We start from the raw sequence: 21,426 nt of genomic DNA on the forward strand, positions 1-21,426 counted from the left end.
AACGTTGTACCAAACGGCAGAGCTTATGACACTCCTTCCGTAGGTCGGCAATTTCCGCCGTCCACCAGTACATAGAAGGCTTGTCGCGCCTGGGGCCTCTCCGGGGCATGGAAGCCTCACACGCCGTCGTTATCAGATTCATCACTGAATTTACGACGGTGTCAGCTGCGACACCACCACCCCCCGGAGTGCCCCCCAGTGCGGCCCTACCTGCTCCAGAGAGATTGGAATAGACGAATACGAAACCAAATTGTATGATCGCAATCAAAAGGGTAGAACCCTCATTACATATTTACGAATTTTATTATTTTGTTTTTTTTTTCTGCGTCACCAGTTCAGCTAATAATACCAATTTAGTTAATACAACTTTATTTATAGCTAACATTATTATTATAAAAACATAATGGCCTGAGAGCTCGGAGCTGCGGCTCCCCCCATTTAACTAAACTAACTAACTATTATAAAAACATATCGTGATCGATTTTTGTTAATTCGAGTTAATTTTTAATTTTTGTAAATAATTATTATCACAAATTCTATCTCTTGTAAATTTCGCGATCCTAGATACACAAATCTTTTTTCGTAATCTCCTTGACTCTATGACGGCTGACGGAAGACTGAACAACCCGGTTCCTACGCCGGCCTCGTGACTGTCGACCTGCTACCAACAGGTAGGCGAGCTACGCAGGCAGGTGAGTTGCGAGTCGTGGTGAGCTGCGCCAATTTAGTGTGGAGCTCGGGTGAATCTCCCCTAAGCGGCTGCATACTGCAAAGCCTCCACAATCTCAAATTAATCTGCATTGAACAGAATAAGTGAGCAGGAAGCAATGGTTCTCAATAGCCTCACGACAAAATCCTCTAAATTAAACACGTCCTGGCATACACCATCACTGCACTGAGACTTGACATTACCTTTATAGACTTGTCGAGCACGGATCGGATCAATTTTAACTGCCGTAAATGCATTCATCCAAAAAAAAACTACATTCATTCGGAAACGTTGTTGGATAACAAGAATCGGTACCCCATTCGTAAAAACAACCATACTAAGCCATCCATAGATGGCACTTCGATTTTTGAAGATGTTCATTGCAGAAATTTAACAACTATTCAATATTGAACTTGCTGTCATTGAGAGTGAAAACTTTCAAAGTGTTTTCGTCGGAACCGTCTTCAAAATTATTTGGAAAGGATCTCGGTGTGCTCACAGAGGAGCAGATGATTAGAAAGATGGATACAAAAACTGGGGGAAACTACGATAAAGAAGCTCACAAATTGATTAAATAGAATTACACCAGGCAAATAGGGAAATGGATGCCGTAGTAACCACAACTAACATTGGTCCTGGAGATGAAGCATCGACAAATGTTCTTCGCAACCACCTGAAGAAAAGTCGCAAAAAAAGTCAGAACAACTGGTTCGATTTCAAAGCACGTTGGTACACGAACTTCGTCGAGCGTAGAGGAGACTTCAGAGACAGAAAAAGGAAATCTGGGAGAACCAACATGTCTATGAACTCGAGAACTACAGGAAACAACCGTACGATGCTTCACCAACACGGCAGCGGAATGCATTTGCCGAGAAAAAGTCTGAAATCTGATCGTATGTACATATTGGAACAACTATCGGTGAGTTGGAGGACACGGACGATAGCTGCTATCACCAATAATGAAAGAAACAGTGCGTGCAATTAATCGGCTCAAGAATCATGAACCGCCAGGTGCCAATGGGATTACAGTTTATTCAATATGAACGCGACCAATTGCGCTAAACGGTTCACCAGCTCATGCTCAAGGTTTGGGACAGCATATCAATGCCTGATGTCCCATAACATAAGAGGGTGTGATTATGATGGCCAAACGACTACCATGAGTGACCGGAGACGACCTAAAGAGAAGAGCTATCCCAAATACCTAAAAAAAATGGTTAAATTGACCGTGAAGGTCCGCCCGCAAATTCTGAAGCTCCATGGAAGTGTTCCGTCGACACGCGCTTGCACGCCTCTGTGCTAACCAGGCTCGGAAAAGCGGGGAGAGGGGGTTCTTTGAGCACTTCTTCTTTGTCTGCCCGTCACACGCATTTTTCTCGGAGACGGTTATAGCGATTGGCACCAAATTTGGTAGAAAGCTGGGAACTGTGAACGCTCACACATATGGTGAATTACATCCTTTTACGTCGAATTTAAGGAGGGGTCCCCATACATGCAAAAGGGGGGTGTAAATTTTTTTTTTCATCAAATATAGTCACGTGGGATATCAAATTAAAGGTCTCGGTTAGTACTTTTCGAAGCCGGTCTTAGTTTTGACATTTGTTAAAAAGGTGGGGAGTGCGGGGGGTTGAAAGTGATCATTTTTGTAACGAACCCATTCTCAGAAACTACCCAACCGAAAAATCTGAAAGAAATCAGGGGGCTGTCACTATATGGTGCCTAGGCTCCGAAATACCCTCCATACCGATACCTATTAAAATAAAGTTAATAATAGTACATTACTAGAATTTTTAGTAATTGACCGTTCACTCTAGAATCACAAAATTTTGCAGCAATGTAGGCTGCAGCATAGAGCATGATCCTGCCAAATTTGGTGAAAATCACACTATTACTAACAAAGTTATACTAGGTCAAAACTGTCGCTTCTCTGCAAATTCAAGACTATGAATGTAAATATTACTTGAAAGTGGAAATTTTCACATAATATATGCATATTTTACATGCTAATCACACACATGATATCACACAGTGCAGCAATTATATAGGTAGCTACTAGCCTATGCTGACGATACCCTCAAAATGAGATGAACAACTTAAAATGTGCAAAGTGCCCTCATTCATAAACAATTAGACAGTGCGAGATATTACACTGATAAAGGCAAGTCGAAATACATGTTGGGAAGGTCAGCACCAGGAACGAAAGGGTCAACAACATCAAATAGCATAAGTTAATTGGTTAAAGGGAAGAATTTCCTCCCAGAAAGTCTGAAAAAATAATATCTAGGATAAAAGAACGCGGCGCACCCCAGCCCAAATGAAGCATAGACTGGGCCGACAAGGGACTATAAGGGATATTGAATTGGTGGACCTTGACGCAAAACCGGGATGTATGCAGGCCTAAACCGGATACCAGTTGTTGCGTGGTTAATAATTTAATAGATTGCAAAAAATATTCTTAAAATGCGCAAATACTAAAAATCCAAAATTTCAAAAAATGAATATCCTTTGAAACCAATTTTATCAATTGTGTCGCACTAAAAGATTGTTTGATTCTCACCAATGCCATTTGTCGAATATTAGCCATTTTCTCGCATCTTCGACTTTCGACGGATCAGAACAAGGAAATTCGTCGGTTACGTATTTCTATAGATAGTTAACTATTAACACGCTACTCATTTGTTCCTTCCACACGCGGTAGTTGGGAGCCGTGACCACTTTTAAGCGAACAGGAAAAAAATTGGGCAAGTTTAACAGTTTTTCCTCAAGGACTCAATCACGGCAAGTGTGTCCACTATTGCAATTCCAACACAAACACTCAGCTGATTCTCATTTTAAATAATCAGTGATATACATATAATATATACTGTTGTGAATTTTGTTACTAATTTTAACTGAATTTTAATTTTCAGTCGGCGAACAAAGTGGCAAAGCAAATCGCTCAGTTGCAAAGCATATTCCTGGTCCAAGTCTTGAGCAGTTGGGCCAACGAGCCAGCACAGCTGCTTCGGAAATTAGTCGTGCTCACCAACTAGCAATGGAGCGTGGAGAGAAATTGAACCTTCTTGAAGAACGCGCGGAAAGGATGGCGAGTGCAGCACAAGAATTCGGTGGAACTGCGCATTCCTTGATGTTGAAATATAAAGATAAAAAATGGTACCAGCTCTAAACACTTTTAACACTATTAACAAAATATCAACATAAATATTCAAAGAAAGAAACATTTTTTCAAGAAAAATCCACAACTGAATTTGCTCGCTGTACGAAATTTGCAATAACTACTATAATATTTAAAATAATATATTATAACGCAATTAATAAAAACACTTATTACCTCTCTTAGTTTTATAATGTTATTGCTTTCGAGAATTCCTGTTGAACGTATGTAGAAGCGCACAATGAGAAAAATCAAAAACATACATAACAAAAGCTTTCGTTTTTCGTTTGTGCAAATTCCAATAACAATCGTTTTCAAGTTTTTAAAAAACGCACAATTTTCTGTTTCATTTTAGACCAAATAAACAAGTTGAGTTCATTATTCAGATTTTGATTTCTTCTTCTCCAATACATATATCAGCAAAATCGGCAACAATTTATACAAATATTATAGGAAACATGCAAATGAGCAGAATGGATGGCAAACCTGTAGCAAAAAAAAAATATTTTCATTTCAATGAAAAGAACCCAAGGTGAAAATTCAATAATAAATGTAATAATGATAAAACAATAATTTTTGATATAATTATTGTCACTTGGAAAATAGCGCAAAATTTATTTAGTATTAACTAATAAAGTTGTAATAATAAATATCTAAATAAGGAGGTAATCTCGAAAGTAACTTCAATTAATACCACACACCAAATTGTAGGCACTTTTCAGAGTCGTAAATCATATTGTTGTAAAATGTAAATATTATGCCAGAAGAAAAACCTTAGGTATATGTACAGATGAATATTTGTTACTAACCGAATAATTAAAATATACAAATCTTTCGAACCACAAGCATACCTTCAAAACCATAACAATTCGTTAAAATTATTAATAGAAAGGGAAGTATGCAACTATGTTCTAATTTTGAATATGTAAAAGATTGACGTAGATCAAAAAATATATGTATACATGTAAAGAAGTTATCAATGCCTTATTTTATACTTCTAGTTATGTGTTTTTCTCTTCATTCTTGGGTAATAATGTTCCATTTGCATACACCGTAAAGTTTTGTTTCGCAGAAATAATACCTGAAGTTGACCCACATAAAACCATAAGAGTGAGTAAGTCCAGAGGTTTTTTAAGGTGTAGGACAATCTGTAAACATATTGCCTAAAATTGCGCATGATTTTGTTACTGTAATCAATCGTTGTCTTCCAATTATCACTTTTTTGAGTGCAAGTCTAATTACGATTGACACTGAATTTTCACGACTTTGTTTTCGGACTAATTATATACCTTATGCTAGTCCAAGGAATGCAAATTTAATTAATATTGCAGGAAAATATTCAGAGCCATTGGTTTTTCTTATATACTCCCAAATCAGTTTATTATTATCGCGAAAGCGAGAACCAGCTAGCAAGTCATCATTTAACAGTCCTTATATATTAAATAAGAAGATGAAAACATCGTGATAGCCCCCTTCAAGCTAATATTCCTTTTACAAGGCCAACAGGTTATACTAAAACTTCTCATACGCTTGAGCATTTTATGGGATACTGAAAACTGCTACGCCCTCCTAACCTTCAAACAAACAGAATTGTGTTAGGGAATGGATATATTTTGCCATCCTAAGTCCAGAAACCTGAATCTTTCAGATTTCCAGGACTCCTGATAACTTGAATGGGAAAGTCAACACTCAAGTATTATTTCGCGTCACTATGAATTTCGCTTGTTTTCTCTCCTTATAATATTCCTGCTCACAATATTGATACTATGTAAATAGTCAAAGGTATATTTTTATAATAGACGCATATAGATATATGGAAAAATTAAAGAAAACAAATAAATGTTGAATACAAAGAAAACTCGTTAAAATATATCTGTGGTTTCAAAGTATATTTTTAAAGAAAATGGAAAGTGAAGTGAGAAGTAAATACCGCTATACATATATTTAAAGAATCTTTGTAGACATTAAATAGATCAGCATGAACTTTTTGATTATTACCGCAATTGGAAATTGGAAATATTGGAAGAAAACTAATCGACCAGATTGAGGGGCCGAAAACAGCCGTAGTTTTACATGAATTTCCTTCATTCTCTGCATTACTATTTGCATCGTACATTTTTTGCATAGAATTCATATTTTCAACAATTGTTTCGGAAAAGCAAACACAGTGTTTGTATCGTTCCTGCAAAATGGACCCTATGCCTATATTCAACAGTACATATCTACGAAAACCTTCGCTTATTTTTCGTTTATTTCAAAAACTCCGGTACTTATGATTGATTGTAGCGACTACAGTTAAAGCCCCAGCATTAAAAGTAACGACATTATAGATACAAACACAAAAGTTAATACACGTTATTTACCCAAACTATCATCATGACCAGAATTATACACACAAATAATGAAAAACCTATTTTTGATGATAAACCCATCGCCAGAGAAAACAATAAATAATAAATAAATGAAAGAAAGCCTCCAATCATTGTCCTAAAATGTAAATAGTGTATTCATTCGAAGATAAATTCTGATGGTGGTTGAGAAAAGTGCAGCAACAATCCGTTCAGCTTTCATTTATTTTGGTTGACTACCATAACTCAACAGTTGCCCTAATGTGCTTAATTAAATTTTTGCGAACATTTAGACGCATTAATTTGATCTATGGCGCTCGATTGACTTCGTGTGACAATTTCTAATTGCGTGATAGCATATGTCGTCATGTGCGTTAAAACTTCCAGTCGACAGTGGAATTTCTATAAGCAAGGACTGAACGTACCACACAACTCATTAAATTCTGCAAGATATTTCATATTTTATGAAAATATGCAATTTCTGCTTATTGCAATCTGTTTCTTCGTCATAAGTAAAAGTTATCAGAATCCTGAAATTTATGAATTGGTGTCACAATCACGTTCCTCTTTCTGCTGCCCTTTAATAGCGCAGAGGACATTGGTACGACATGAAAATCAACAAATTATCAAAATTAGAATCTTTAGTATTGATCCGTCGAATGTCATCTACATAAGTACTGATGTTAGTAACAGCAAATATCAATTATTCCAAATAAGAAAAGTAGTACAAAATCTGAGTCCAAAGGGCTTTGTGTTAGTATGTATTTGCAAAAACTCTGTTCTTTTGTCACCATTCGGAGCCGTTGGGCAACATTTCAAGGCTTATGAAAAAATAGAATTACAATGTTGAACGTGTATCTAAATCTGCTCCATAAACAACAGGAAAGTAAGATTTTTTATGAAGCGGAAATCTTTAAAAGACGAACCCAAAGGTTCGTGTGGCTTCAGGGTGTAAGATTATTACACACTAGAACCACCTCTGGCCAAACTACTACTGAGATTTGCCCAGCAGCAACTTCCTTTCCATTCAGCTTCACCTCGGTTGTTTTTGCCATGAAACTGGCTGTTCCTGAAAAAGCTTCAGTCCTTACGCAGTTTGTTGCTTATGTCATAAAAAGTTATTCGACTTTACATTTCTCAGTCGTCGCCCTGATTTAGACATGTTATATTTGTCAATTTTTGGAAACGAGTAATCTGTCGACTACGTTCATATGGATATGCCTGTAAGTTAGTAGCTTATTGCCGATGGTGAGCTAGGAATTCCTAATAGTCAGTCTCTGTCTGTATCTGACATTTAACTGTTCTTTCCTTTTCAGGATGTATCTTCCCCATCATGATGATGATGAAGTTAATGTAAATCGACTGGGTTTCATTTTGTCTGATTTTCCATTTCCATTACATTTCCATTTCCATTCTACAATATGGCCAATAGCTCTTTTTAGCTTCGCTGTTTCTTCCTCAGTACTTTTGCAACTAATAAGGAAGCCGTATTATTCCCCGTATGTCGCTATTCTGGTTTCATTACTGCGTATCATGGTATACAAAAGAAACAATGGTGGACCCACTGCCTTGTAATACACCAACTGATTTTTTTTCAATTCAGAGTATATTTTTTCGTATATCACTCTAAATAGCCACTCAATAACTGAGCGATATCGAGAAAAGTGGCCCGTTTTGCATTTCCAAGCAAATTAATGATCCTCTGGGATGATTTTCACGTAAACCAAATTGATGAAATTTAATTCTCAATAATTTATGTCTCTCAAGAAGGAACCTTTCAAATAACTTGGTGGTAATTGGAGCAGCCAGTACTATTCGATTTTACTTGCCTTCTTCGATGATTTAGAAGCCAACCCACTGTCGAGGAACGTGTTTTAATCTAAACACTGTATTGATTATTTGTAGCTTTTTAGGAAGCACATTTGTTTTAACTTCTGGCCATTCACTTTTAAACGCCGTATTAAGTAAAGATCAACTTTTTCGACTGTAGAGGCTTGTGTGTTCAAAGGGTACTTTCTCAGGATCCATGTCGATTTACATTAACTTCAACGCGAACATCGTTCATTTCGACGTGACACCTTTCGACGTCGTATGATTCGATACCAAATAAAAAATGTTCAATCGTTTTTTTTTTCAAATTTTATCTGTCTTTTTATCCACAACCAAACGGTCGTGATATTGCTCTTAAATTTCATCGTTATATAGGCTACGGCTTCGGGAAGTAAAAATTCTCCGGAGAATACTCCTCTCAATACAGCTATTTTCCAATTGCCGCAATTTTTCTTTCTCTGAGAAATACATGAAGACTGACAAAATCATTGCCTTGCACACTGGGAGCTTTGATCCTATGATAAGACGTCTAGAGTGGAACAGTTTTTTAAACCAAAATAGGCACTGTCGAATATCAGCAGCCCCCCCCCCCCCGGTTTTGGTCCTACCTTTGCCTTCTTTGAAGTACAACCCAAGATCTTGCGCCGCCTACTCGATCTGGGTGGAGATAGTTTATACATATCGGGTTCTATCTGCTCAACATGACCTGCTCCCTGAAACTTTCAAATCTTCATATGAAAATTCCGCTTCAGGTTCGTCGAGTAATACGTACAACCCGCTGTTGTATCTCATTCGCCGTCTCACTAAGGACTCAACATTCGAAAGCCAAGGTCTGGTTCATCATCCACGTCGGTGTATATTTTTTTTAGAATTGACAGTACGAGGTAGAATGTTTTCTTGGCAAACAGGCACACAAAGCTGTCGACTTGTGAGAAGTTGCAGCCGTTTCGTATCACGTTTTGTCTTTTCTGTTTATTTATTTTTAGGCCAACTTCCTTCACTGCTTTGTCAAACTGCATCAGTGCCTCTTTCGCGCTCTTTTTTGATCGTACTAGGATATCTATATTATTCAAACAAGCCACTATCTGGCACGATTTACACAGGAGCACTCCAGAGCGATGTTAAATTATTTTAAGGCCAACCCATTGCCTTGCCCTAATCTGTAGCCTGAGCCGAAACATGTTACTTGATTTCCTAATTTTATTTGAACACTAGACAGACTCATTGTCATTCTGGTGAATTTATTCAGTTTCGCTGGAACTTCAACGTCAGACAATTATTTTCACAGTACTGAGCGATCGATACTGTCATATGAAGTTTAAAGTTAAAGAATATTTGATGGACTTTCACATTATATTCACAGCATTACTCCGGTATCTACTTCACTAAGAATATCTGATCACTCATTGGCTTTCCACGTTGAAATACTTCTTCGTACCTGCCAACAATATCTTCTAAGATGAATTCTAGTCTTGGATTGTTTTTGAAAGCGCTTTCTAACATGCACACATCCAAAAAAGATATCTCTCTACAGTTCTCACAACAGAGTTTCGTCGCGATTAGTTATTATTTCTTATGCTTGTAAGATTTTCGTAAAAGTCAAACATGCAACGTCTCCTTTACAAACAATTTTTATTTTGCATATAAGTACATATATTGGGAGCTCTCTCTTCATCAGTGCTTAGCTAAGGACTAATGAAGGGAGAAACTACCTCCGGAAATAGGTACCTATATGCAAAATAAAAATTGATTGTAAAGAAGGAGGAGCTAGTTACTTTACTTTTAGGATTTATCACGTTTTTATAAACAGAGCACATGACGCTTTTGCGCTAATCTTCCAGCATAGTTTCGTCACACCAAGTAGGATTTATAGGCTCAAAACTCGGTCAGCATACCTACATTTTTTGCCTTTAGTATCTCCTCGGAAATTTGTGTTTTCTGGCCGTTTTTAGTGCATCCTTGGTTTCTTCGAAGGTGGATGGTGGAACAGATGCATGTACTATCTCTGCTCCTTCGATATGGGGAAATTGGGTTGTGGCATTAAAATATTGAGCGTATTGGACCTGCTGCCATTATTGTCTATCCGACATCGATATCTTGCTCAGACGAAATAGTGGTCACTGTTGCAATTTGCTCCACGGTACGCCAAGGTTGCTAGATGCAGTTTGTTTCTCAATGAAGACAGTTCCATGTTTTTTGTGGATTCTGCCTTGGTGAGATTGCCGGGGGGAGCACGTACGTTGATTAGCCTAATATTAAAAAAATTGATTTTCACCCGAAGCTCACCAATTCTTTCGTTGGTTAGTTTGAAGTCTGTGATGTTGTGGGGATAATTTTTGTAGACGACAAATATTATGCCACATTCTGGCGTTTCAGTTTTTTCCGTTTTTCGCCTGCATTCGAAAGTCAAATGCCTCGCTAACTAATAATTTCGTTTTTCAAATCGCCAAGACGTCTACCTTGTACTTTTGGACATTTAATGCGTTCTCTAAAAGAGCGCCCATTCCAGGTTCCAAACTCGTAGCTCCTTTATCGTTTCCGTAATCGTCATCGTATATCCGATCTGATCCAAGGATCATCCCGGGTTCCAAGCCAATATTATACTGCGAACAGGTTGTCAGTCTGGTGCACAGCATCCAACCTAGAGAGCCAGTTGGCTCATCTCAGTTTTACCCTCAGCATGTTTGTTGGGGCAGTGACAAATACAATCCTAGAGGAGAGAAGCTGTTTGATTTATCACTCGAGCTGGTCTAATGACCGCGATCGTAAGGTGCGCCCCAATGTTCATGAGGATGAGAAGAAGTGGAATAATTGCCCTAACAATATACGCTACAAAGTAATTACCGTTTATTAGAGACTGTGTGTGTGTCACTGTCGAATCACCCTTGCTTAGAATTTAGTCTATTTCAGACGAACAGACTGTAATACAAAGACGGAATCCTACGATTGCGCAAAGTTCTAAGCGACTAAGGACTCCTTTGATGATAAAAAATCAATTGGAAACTCTGAATCGCACACTTTTGTACTGCTTTGAAAGGCTTGTCCTGTTACCATAGGCAAAAGCGGTAAAACGGTTCTATGGTGGAACCAGGAACTACAAAGGCTCAGGAAGCCAACCACACAACTTCAGAATCGTGCTTGAAGAACAAAGACTGGCTAAACTGGTTCAATATTATACTGCGAACAGATTGTCAGTCTTGGTGTGCAGCACCGAACCTGGAGGTTCAGTTGGCTTATCTCTGTTTAACGGCGCAGCGCATCCACTAAACAGATATTGAGAAGCAGTGCCAAATCTGCGATCCCCCTTAGTAGTAGTGTACACTTCAACTCGCGCTCACTACTTTTACTTTTCCCCATAATTCTTCTCTCTATCTTGCACCTAATGGACCCCTAGCCACCCCTGCAGGCAATTCATCTTGTAATCAACCAATCTGTCGCACAAATTAATCGAACATGTAACCGTTTTCAGCTGAACTTTCCTCAACCACAGCAGAATTAATCTTTTCACTTGTAAAATATTCTAATACATAAAATCGTGTTCTTTCGATTGTCAATTAGCTTGGAATATAAACACAAACCACATTTTTGGAAAAAGAGATATTGCATAGAAAGCTCACTGGAGAATCCATTGCATTTGTGATTGTCGCTTATATTGTGTACCAAAAAAATGTCTGAAAGCATTCAAATAACCCCCATTATTTGCTTGGTCTTTTACTTTTGCGCCTTAATCATAACATATTTATAAAACCATTAGACGTTTAAAAAAAAATCATGGAACTCGAAAGTATTCACATGCAAAAAATTGAAACAATGGAAGACAATAAATTCTACATTAACCCAGAATACCGTGTTTATGTAAAGCGCCTGTTGTTATAATTGTTATTTATTATCAATCTTTGTAAATGTCGGCTGGCCGACTAGACGATTAACCGTTTATTCGTAAGGCTTTTTTTCGTTCCGAGATGTCATTTTAGTTCAAGGATGCACCAATTTTAACCAAAGCTAATGTCTTCCGACTGTACACTCTGTTCGAAACAAACCTGAGATTGAAACCTCCGCTTAAAGTAAGGTGTAATTCAGAATAAGGAAACATTATTCTTTGAAAAACTAATTTCCTGTAAAGCTTTTTCCTAATGAATAGAATTAAATGCACAACGTGAATAGGAAAATCCTAAGATTTTCATATGTCCATGAAGGCTGTCGAACTATTTACTTTGAATTAACTCTTACATTTTTTTAACTTGAAATCTATAGGTTTTCCAGATCGCGGTTTTTTTAATAACCACCTCAGTTTTATACTCTTATCAATTCCCTTGAAAATTTTTTAACTTGTTGCTGCTTACATTCAACATTATAGCTCTCCAGAATTTCTTCATTATTTCGTTATCCTCCGCCTATCTACAACCCACCATTCCGAAATTGACTTTCACAAGCATCCATCTATGGACGATAGCTTTCTGAGCATTCTGATTTACTCCTTATTGCATTCCAGTGTCGGAGCTGAAAAACTAACGCCTCACGGCGGATCCACACATATTTTATGAGATAGCATGGAAATAAGATATGTGATCGAATATTTATCATTTCCAGAAGTAAATCTAGAATCACAACGTGGAAAGTAATATCATAAACATGCAATGAGATATCTAATTTCTAATCAAAATAACTAACATAAATAACGAGCATGTAAATGTGATCTGTTTTGAGTAAATGCACAATTCTACTAGAAAGAATAATAACAACAGATAAAAATTATTGCTACTATCAACAAATTGAGATATAGAAAAGAATTAGGTGTAATGAATAACTAAGGCTATAGACGGTAGCACTAAAAATATAATAAGATAAATTGTTTTTATAAGAAATGAAACAAAATAGATTGAATAATGAGGAAAACATGAAATATAACTGGAGCATTGGAAAATATCCAGTTAGAAATAATAAATTTACAATTGAGAAAATAAGCTATAATGGAATCCATGAAGATAACTGTTATTAGAATAATTTGTTTTCCATTCGTTATTTATTATAAATATTTACTACAGAGATCAATATACAAACTGTATGAAATGAAAAATATTAACTCTCATTATATGAGGAACTTAGATAATAAAAGAATCAAGGAAGGGCGGGCACGTTTTGGTAAGAGACATTGAATATTCATAGAGATTCCACGAGCAGATTAACGCCAGAAAAAATTGAAGCTAGATATAAAACAATGGAGTTATATAACTATTCGAAAATGATGAAAACCATTAGCATACATTTAAGCAGATCTAAGAATGGAGTTTCCAAATTATCGAGCAAAAATGTGTGTAGAGGCAAACTTTTACTTATACAACAAATAAATAAGGAACTACTTCATTACCAGCGTGTGTATAAAATGGATGCAACTATCAACAAGCTATTTAGCTATTTAGTTAATTTGTAGTGAGAACAAACAATGAAACAGCAAAGTAAATCTATTCGTAAAATATTTATAACAGAAATGAAAATATTTCCTGAATAAAAAGTGAACTATGTAAATGAGAACATACAACTCCTACCAAGATTACAATAAGCAAAATAAAAGATATAAAACAGAAAATAAACGAGTATAAATACCATAAATTTTAACTGTGTCATAAGGCATTGGATCGAATATTCATTATTGTATCTACAAAATGAATAAAATATTTACCCAACAGTAAATCTTTTTTCGTTTAATTGTACATTTAGTAATAAAACGGTTCACTAAATTGGAGTTAATGCTGATAATACTGATATATCGTTCGCTTGGATAATATTGCCGTCTTCCCCTCGGACATCACCTTGACGTGAAGGGGGAGCCTACCTACCTACTGCACTAAGGGTGTCCAAAACACATAAAGATGGAAGCAACGGATTGTAACTTTCCAAGTAGTAAGGAGTCACAAATTTCAAATCCACCCGCGACTTTGAGCAATCCTCAACGAAGGCACGAATTTTGGAGGCCTCCCCAGATGCATGTTTTCCCACGGAAAAATCTGTGGAAGACATGCTCTTATCTGTCAGAGTCTTCTCTTCCGCCATTACCAGGAAAAGTGAAAGAAAGGGAAGATAGTGATGTGGACGCAACTAGTCAAATACGGGTATGTGGAAACGGGTGCATGCAACCCGGACACCGTTAACCTAGGAAGGTTTCCAGCCGATGACAGTGGAGGTACTGCGAAAGAAGACGAAATTTCTTGGATATCAGGATGTGGATGTGGATGTGGAAGTGTGGCAAACACCAGCGAAATCCGCACTAGACGTTGTCACATTAGACTACACTTAGTTATATAAACATAAAGGTTAGTCAAATTAAACTGCTGCATGCCAAACCCTCTTTCTATCTACTAGCAGCAACGCTGACAAAGTTGCAAGACTGGCCCTGTATATTTCTAGTTCAGGAGCCATGGATTCGTTTTAACAAAATCTGTGATATTGGATCAGCAAACGCAGCTAGCATCTTCTTCGATGAGAAATGCTCAAGACCGTGCAACTATGTTGAGATATTTATATTCCCAGAAGCTAGTTGCAGTCAACTTACAACATCAGGTTAATGGCAAGAAGAGAAAGGTTATAGTTGCCTCGACTTACTTATCCTACGATTATTTGTATCCTCTGTCGACGCAAGAAATAGGGATCTGGTAGTGTTTACAGAATCAGGTGGCTTTCAACTCTTAATAGGTCGTGTTGCAAACGCTCAGCATTTTTGTTGGGGCAGTAACAAATGCATTCCTAGAGGCGAGAAGCTGCTTGAGTTATCACTTCAGCTGGTCTAATGGCCGCGATCGTAAGGTGCGCCCCTATGTTCATGAGGCTAAGAAGAAGTGAACTAATTGACCTAACAATCTCCACCACAAAGTTGTTACAGCTTATTAGACTGGCGGTAAACAAAGTCTCACTGTCAAATCACCGTTGCTTATGAAAAACAAAGTTCAATGAACTTTTACAAAGGGCAACTCCCTAAACCACTAAGGACTCCTTTGATGATAAAAAATCAATTCGAACTCTGAATTGCACACTTTTAGATACTTAAAAGAGGCTTGTCCTTATACCCTAGGCCAAAGCGATAAAACGGTTTTCTGCTGAAGCCGAGAAGTACAAAGACCAGATGACTTCTGGATCGTGCTTGTAAAATCAATAAGAATGAAGACTGATAAAACTTCCATAACTCACAGCGTGAATATAAGAGTTAAGTGCTCAAAACGAGACTCCTTCACTGAACTTGCATGAAATCCGTAGTTGATTCTATACAGACTCTCTTGGTAGTACATCCACAGGCAGAAGTGGGAGAAAATTTATGGTTTCTATGCAAGGGATCGGAAAAGAACGGTGGTTATCAATGAAAAAGCGAGAGCTATTTTACGGTCCTTGGAACACGTCAACGCACCTGACATGGATAGCATCTATCCTGCGATGTTACAGGAGGGTATAACGCACTTAGAGCAACTTATGGGGAATATTTGTTTAGCATGTCTTGCTTTGCTGTTAAGGTAGTCTTCATGCCTAAGCCTGGGAAAGATTACTATTGAAATCCAAAGAACTTCAGACAAATTAGCTTTCGTAGAAATGTCTGGAGAGACTGGTTGGGCTTCACATTCGGGAGAAACAGCTAAGATCGCACCCACTAAATGAAAACGGACATGCTTTCCAACGTGGAAAATCTTGTGAATGTCCTCTTCACTTCTGGCTTCAACTCTGAAAGGCGAAAACGCGATGGGGTTGATCATGAACATTGAACGCGCCTTTCCATATAGTATAACTATACCAATTGTATTAAAACATGTTTATGTTATTACATTTTATAATTAATTAATTCACTTATTTTATGTTTAATATTTATTTATTTACAACTTAAAAATTTAATTTAATTTAAAATTATTTTTTTAATTTTGGTCCTCCTTGAATAAGGCTAAATCTTAATTCTCTTTTTTTTACAATTTTCTAAATGCCAATTCAAGCAAGATCTACTTCATACGATAACGATTACTCGGTGTGAAGTAGTCCCGCTCTGTCCAGTCGGCCTCGTGGCAAGTTACACTCTCGCTCGGTCCACCCCGTATCGCTCCGCTACATCCAAAAGCTTTGTGCTGCCACCGGGAAACATTCTATGATAACAATAGAAGCAACGAAATGTTGTCCACAAGGAGATGTGCTACCGCCGCTTCTAAAGAGTATGTTGATCGACTCGCTACTAACTGAACTGCAGAATCTGCCAATACACGCTCATGTTTATGCGGATGACGTGGCTGTGCTAGCTATTGGTCGGGATCGCAGAATGTAGAGAAGAACTGAGAGAGTGTAGAAATATACGACATGGTGTTGATTTGATTGACAGTTGGTGCCTTAGAGATAAAGCCTCATTAGTATTATTTAGAAAATGGAGGAAACTGAATAGTCGTGGGCTTTCAGAGATTAGGGGTACAACCCTTCAACTCTCCGAAGAAATGAAATATTTGGGAATTATTCTAAACAAGAAACTTCTTTGGAACAAACAAGTAGATGTAAAGCTTATGGACTATGCAGGCTAACAGCTTCAGGGCTGTGCAAGCGGACCAAGAAAACTATACACAGGAGACTCAACTCCCAGCACATTCTTCGAAATATTATGGAGACGGAAAAGTTTTACACATCTTCGGCCGTGACGGGAGTTGCACGAGCGAAACTCCGCGCATAAGGGCTGATGTTAGTGTCATGCATGTGATGCAGTGCACTAATGTGCACTTACATGGTTGCAAGCACATGGTTGCGAATTGCTGCGACACAAGGGAGCATCTGTCATAGCAAAATACATTGCACAGCTGTTTATGGCTTCCCATATCCCAGCGAACCAAAGGCAGAGCTTTCTTAAAGATTCATTTGGAATTAATGGTAATGGATCTTAATGGAATCAGTGAGCGAATGATGTTTCAAAATTCTTCTATGGGAAGCTTGGTGAAAGTAAACACGCGCAACATTCTCGGCAATATACCCATGTTTGCTCAGCACTGTAATGAAAGTAGTTCATAGGTTGATTCGCTTAGATGTATAGGGAAACAACAGAAGTGAAAGGCACAGAGCATTGAAAGGGCTATTGGAAGAACTGAATTTAGATCTTACAATGGCTTCTGATTCTCGGGTCCCCAGGCATCCGTTTGGTAGAAGATATGAAATTATCCTGAAAGGTAGAGAAAGCTGGGAATTCCCAAGAGAATACATCGATGCAACGATGGCTCAAAAACAAAACTGGTGACAATTGATTGAATTCTATTTCTAAATTCCATACAGTGGAACTTTGAGAACCTGATCACTGTGGTGTAGAAGGAAATTAAATATATATATTAAATATCTTAAGGAAAGTGGGTTCATTCTTCTCCATGCCCGGCCGGGCAACAACAATTGGAGTATCAGTAGCTTGGCCAATGCTACCTGGAAAGAACCTTCCCATAATGATAGATGACAATGCTAGACACACCGAACTTTTTCTACCACAACGTACTGCAAAGTTTACGCTGTTGCAAACCACGAAGATTTGCTGGAGTATTGTGGGCATTCTGACTGGCCATAATTCACTAGCTAAGTATTTAGAACAAGGATTCGACAAGATGATACGTTTCCATCATGTAGTAAGGAAGCGGTATCCACGGAACACTTTTTATGTGAATGCCCCCTCCTATTAACGCGTCAAACATCAGATTTTTGATGTAGTTCCAACTGCAGCGGTTAGCATCACATCCACTAACGGTACAAGTACAATGGATACCTCTCTCCCACCTCATACACACACATGAGATATTACCGTAAAACGAAGTGAGATTATATCACCTTTTTCGATATTTTGTTCAATTCTTCTTTATTTGTGAGCCAACCAACCCCAAATTCAATCATTTGCAGTCTCACATTGTCTCTTTCAGGGTTGGAAGGTAGATTTTTTTTAAGTCGAATAGTCGCACCATGAAGTAAGGTGAGATTATACCACACCGATTTTTCTATTAAAAGAAGCTGAAAAGTCTCAGACGCAAGACCTAGGCGTCGTACAATTTGGATGAATCAAAATTTATCTTCCGCGCCAATTACCGTATAATAGATTCAAAGGGTCATCCCGCAGAGTACAGACATCCACTCCATAACCCGTTCAGAACCCTTTTTCTGAAACGAAGTAATATTTAAGAAAAGAGAGTTGACAACCAGTACCAAGTGAGAGAGAACAGTATTTGGCTTTCTAACTGGACAATAAATTGTTCCTATTAACCGAGCTGATCAAAGGAGGAACTTGAATAGTCCACCTGTAGGGCACTACATAAATCCAGTAGTCAGAAGACAGAATATGCACAGATTCTTCACTAACCCAAAGATGCCAAAATTAGAGTTTACTTCGGCAATCGACAACATTAACGCTACCGTTAATAATTTTGGGTGATCGTTTGTCTTGATAACTTCCTTTATAACTTGATCGACGTTGCGCTTGATACATTTATTCGTCTTCATAATCAACATCTTGCAGTGAATAACAGAGGTATGCGTAGGATGGCTTTATCTTTCTGAGTGTTTGGACCCAACATTTCAGTTGAGAAAGGAGATTTTGCCACGTTACAAAAGCACATCTTTGAAATGCATCAGCAAGAGTGCCAAGATGTGTTGCAAATATCATTAGAAACTACTCTCTCCAATAGTAGGTCAATCACAGAAATCTTCGAAGTGCTGAAGCCGAAACTACTCAGGTATCAAAACTCAAGTCAATTCTATAAAAATCACACAAATTAGGCCGGTAAGGCAACATCATTCGGGAGCAGGCACCAGACTTCTGAAGATGTATTCCCAGCCAACCAAGCCTGTAATTTAGAAGCAGTTCCCCTTCTATACCTTATGTTTTCATGTGAGGTCCTCCCCGAAATAACCACCCCTAATATTTCTGAAATTGACGTTGGAAGAGCCCTTAAAGCGCTAATTGGAAGGCACCAAAACTTAATAAGATTCACAACTTCTAGCTAAATCAATTCAAGAGCACTTACACTAAGGTGAGAACTTATCCCATCCCCAAGGAACAGAGTACCTCCTGCACTTCAAAATGTCGACCCATTACTTGTCATCCCACCATCTACATCTTCAGCTCTCTCCGCGACCATCGCAAAATATCTTGATTTCCATAAATTTATAGGGAAGGACCTAAAAAGATGCGCAAAAATCTCCAAGAGCAGTGAGCTTATAGTCGAAACAGTGAACCTGTGAAACAAGTTGTCGACCAAAAGCAAAATATATCGGTAGCCTCACAAGTGGGGAAAGCGAACCACAAACAAACGTGGCCTCTCCAGACGGGACAATTTTCAACTAAATTGACCAGGTGTTGGAGCGCCGCCATCTCTCAGCTTTGATGAAGATGAGAACATATTGGGAGGCCAGGGGATTACCAGCTCGTTGGTATAATGCTCTGGGCTCGAATTACAACACCGCCTAGAATTCCCTCTGACCAGGTGAGAGTGAATATGATCTGTGAACCCCCCCACCAGGCGCGCAGCAAGATAAAGCCTATACACCTCGAGGCTTATCCTGCGAAGAAAAAGAAGGCAGTCCGATTCTCACACACACACATGAATCGCTAAGTTGACTATTTTGATGAACTACTCAATAACCAAATTATCAGCGAGTTGTACCGCCAACTGAAGACGACGGATAAATGCTGTTACCACCAAGCATGGAAGTAACAATCCGTCCAATTCATAAAAAAATCATAAGTAACCAGAACCGATGGAATTACAGCCGAATTGGTTAAATATGGAGGCGATCAATTACATGAAGCGGTTCATCAACTGATGCTCAAGATCTGAGACAGCGAATCAATGCCTAATGACTGGCAACGAGAAATTCCCATGTATCCCATACATAAAAAGGGGATATCAAACAATGCAGCAATTGAACAGGTATCATATTGCTAAGTCCCATCTGTAAGGAATTCTCTCCTACCTTGCTAGGCCGGATATGCTAACACTAAAGATGCTTCACTCCATACACATCAGCAACAGATCAGATTTTCTCTGTTGCAAGCGATAGAAAAACTGTTGGAATAGGCTATTTGTTGCAGCAACTTTTCATCGACATCAAGGCCACCTATGATAGCATAGACTGAGTAAAACTGTACATGGTCAGAAGAGTGTTTGGTATCCCTACTAAATTGATAAGACTGACTAGGCTAACCCTGGTCAATGTGCGAGACTAGATAAACGTAGCTGGATCACTCTCGAGACTATTCACCACCCACAACGTTCTAAGACAAGCGAAAAGTGGCCCGCGATGCTAATGTAAATGCGAAAGGCACCATCCTCTTCAAGTCCACCGCACTACTAGCCTAAGCTGACAATTTTTTCGCTGACATCATGGGAACAATAATCCGAAATGTACAAAGTGCCTGTAAAGTATTTCAACGCACAAATATTAAAACACAAAAGAGTCCATCAATTTGTCTTTATTTATTTGATTGGTGCTCGATAGTCGATCGAGATCTTTTATCTTCTAAAATCTTCTACTTTATTATTTCACCGCGTATCTTCGATTGAGATCCTTTCTTATCTTAAAGCGTAAAACTGGACAAGTGGAAGGGTTTCAAGCTAAACCTGTTTTCACACACACATATTCACCACACACATGTATTATTGGAAGATCTCCGTCGAGATCTGTTCCCAATTTTCTCATTTGTGTAGGATTGCAAGTTATGGCAACAAGTTAGTACGTCTACTAATTGCGTGTTACCATGCTCGTCCTACACGTTTAACTAAACCTCTTCCACGACAATTATTACATAGTTTTCATCCGATTGCGCATTGATAATCAATGAGTAGGAGACACTTTAACTCTCATTGCACATTCCGAATACGAAATAAGTGAGAGACATAGAACTCATATTTTGTCTCAGTTTTAGCTTTTTACACATTTCGATTTCACCACTTAACAGTGCCTTCATCCAGATCGAGCAGTCGGTGCGAGATCTTGGGCTGCACATTAATGAAGGTAAAACGAAATATATGGTGGCAACATCAGTATCAAAAATCAGAAAAGCAACAGCATCAAATGGCACTGGTCAAATGAGAACAATAAAGATAAAGAGATTACAACTTTGAGACCGTTGATAATTTCTCCCATATAGGGTCCTAACCGATAACAGCTACACACCGCGGTTGACGGCCAACAGAGCCTATTTCAGCTCACACAAACTATTCCGCACGAAACGTCTTACTATAGGGTCAACGCTCCTTCTATACAAGACGTTGATCTTGCCAGTCTTCATGTATTCATGAGAATGAATCGTCCATTCTCATGCACACATAGTTATGAATAAAATCTGCCTCAATACGTTGCGGTGGGTGGGTCAGTTAATCCGTCTGGGTGAGGATGATCCAACCCAAAAG

At 38.2% G+C, this 21,426-nt stretch overlaps 1 protein-coding gene across 8 annotated transcripts in view; it reads left to right on the forward strand.

Moving 5' to 3' along the window:
• Positions 1-13,732, forward strand: part of LOC119656582 (syntaxin-binding protein 5) — an 863,788-nt gene extending 850,056 nt beyond the window's left edge. For 5 of the 8 annotated variants that reach the window (XM_038062978.1, XM_038062979.1, XM_038062981.1 and 2 more), the window contains one exon: positions 3,619-3,875. In XM_038062978.1, the coding sequence (XP_037918906.1) occupies positions 3,619-3,875 (257 nt within the window). Of the gene's footprint in view, positions 1-3,618 lie in introns of all 8 variants that reach the window. The other 3 variants (XM_038062975.1, XM_038062977.1, XM_038062976.1) reach the window with 2 other exon arrangements.
• The last annotated feature ends 7,694 nt before the right edge of the window (positions 13,733-21,426 follow it).

Source organism: Hermetia illucens, chromosome 5, assembly GCF_905115235.1.
Source record: "Hermetia illucens chromosome 5, iHerIll2.2.curated.20191125, whole genome shotgun sequence".
In the NCBI taxonomy this organism is placed as follows: domain Eukaryota; kingdom Metazoa; phylum Arthropoda; class Insecta; order Diptera; family Stratiomyidae; genus Hermetia; species Hermetia illucens.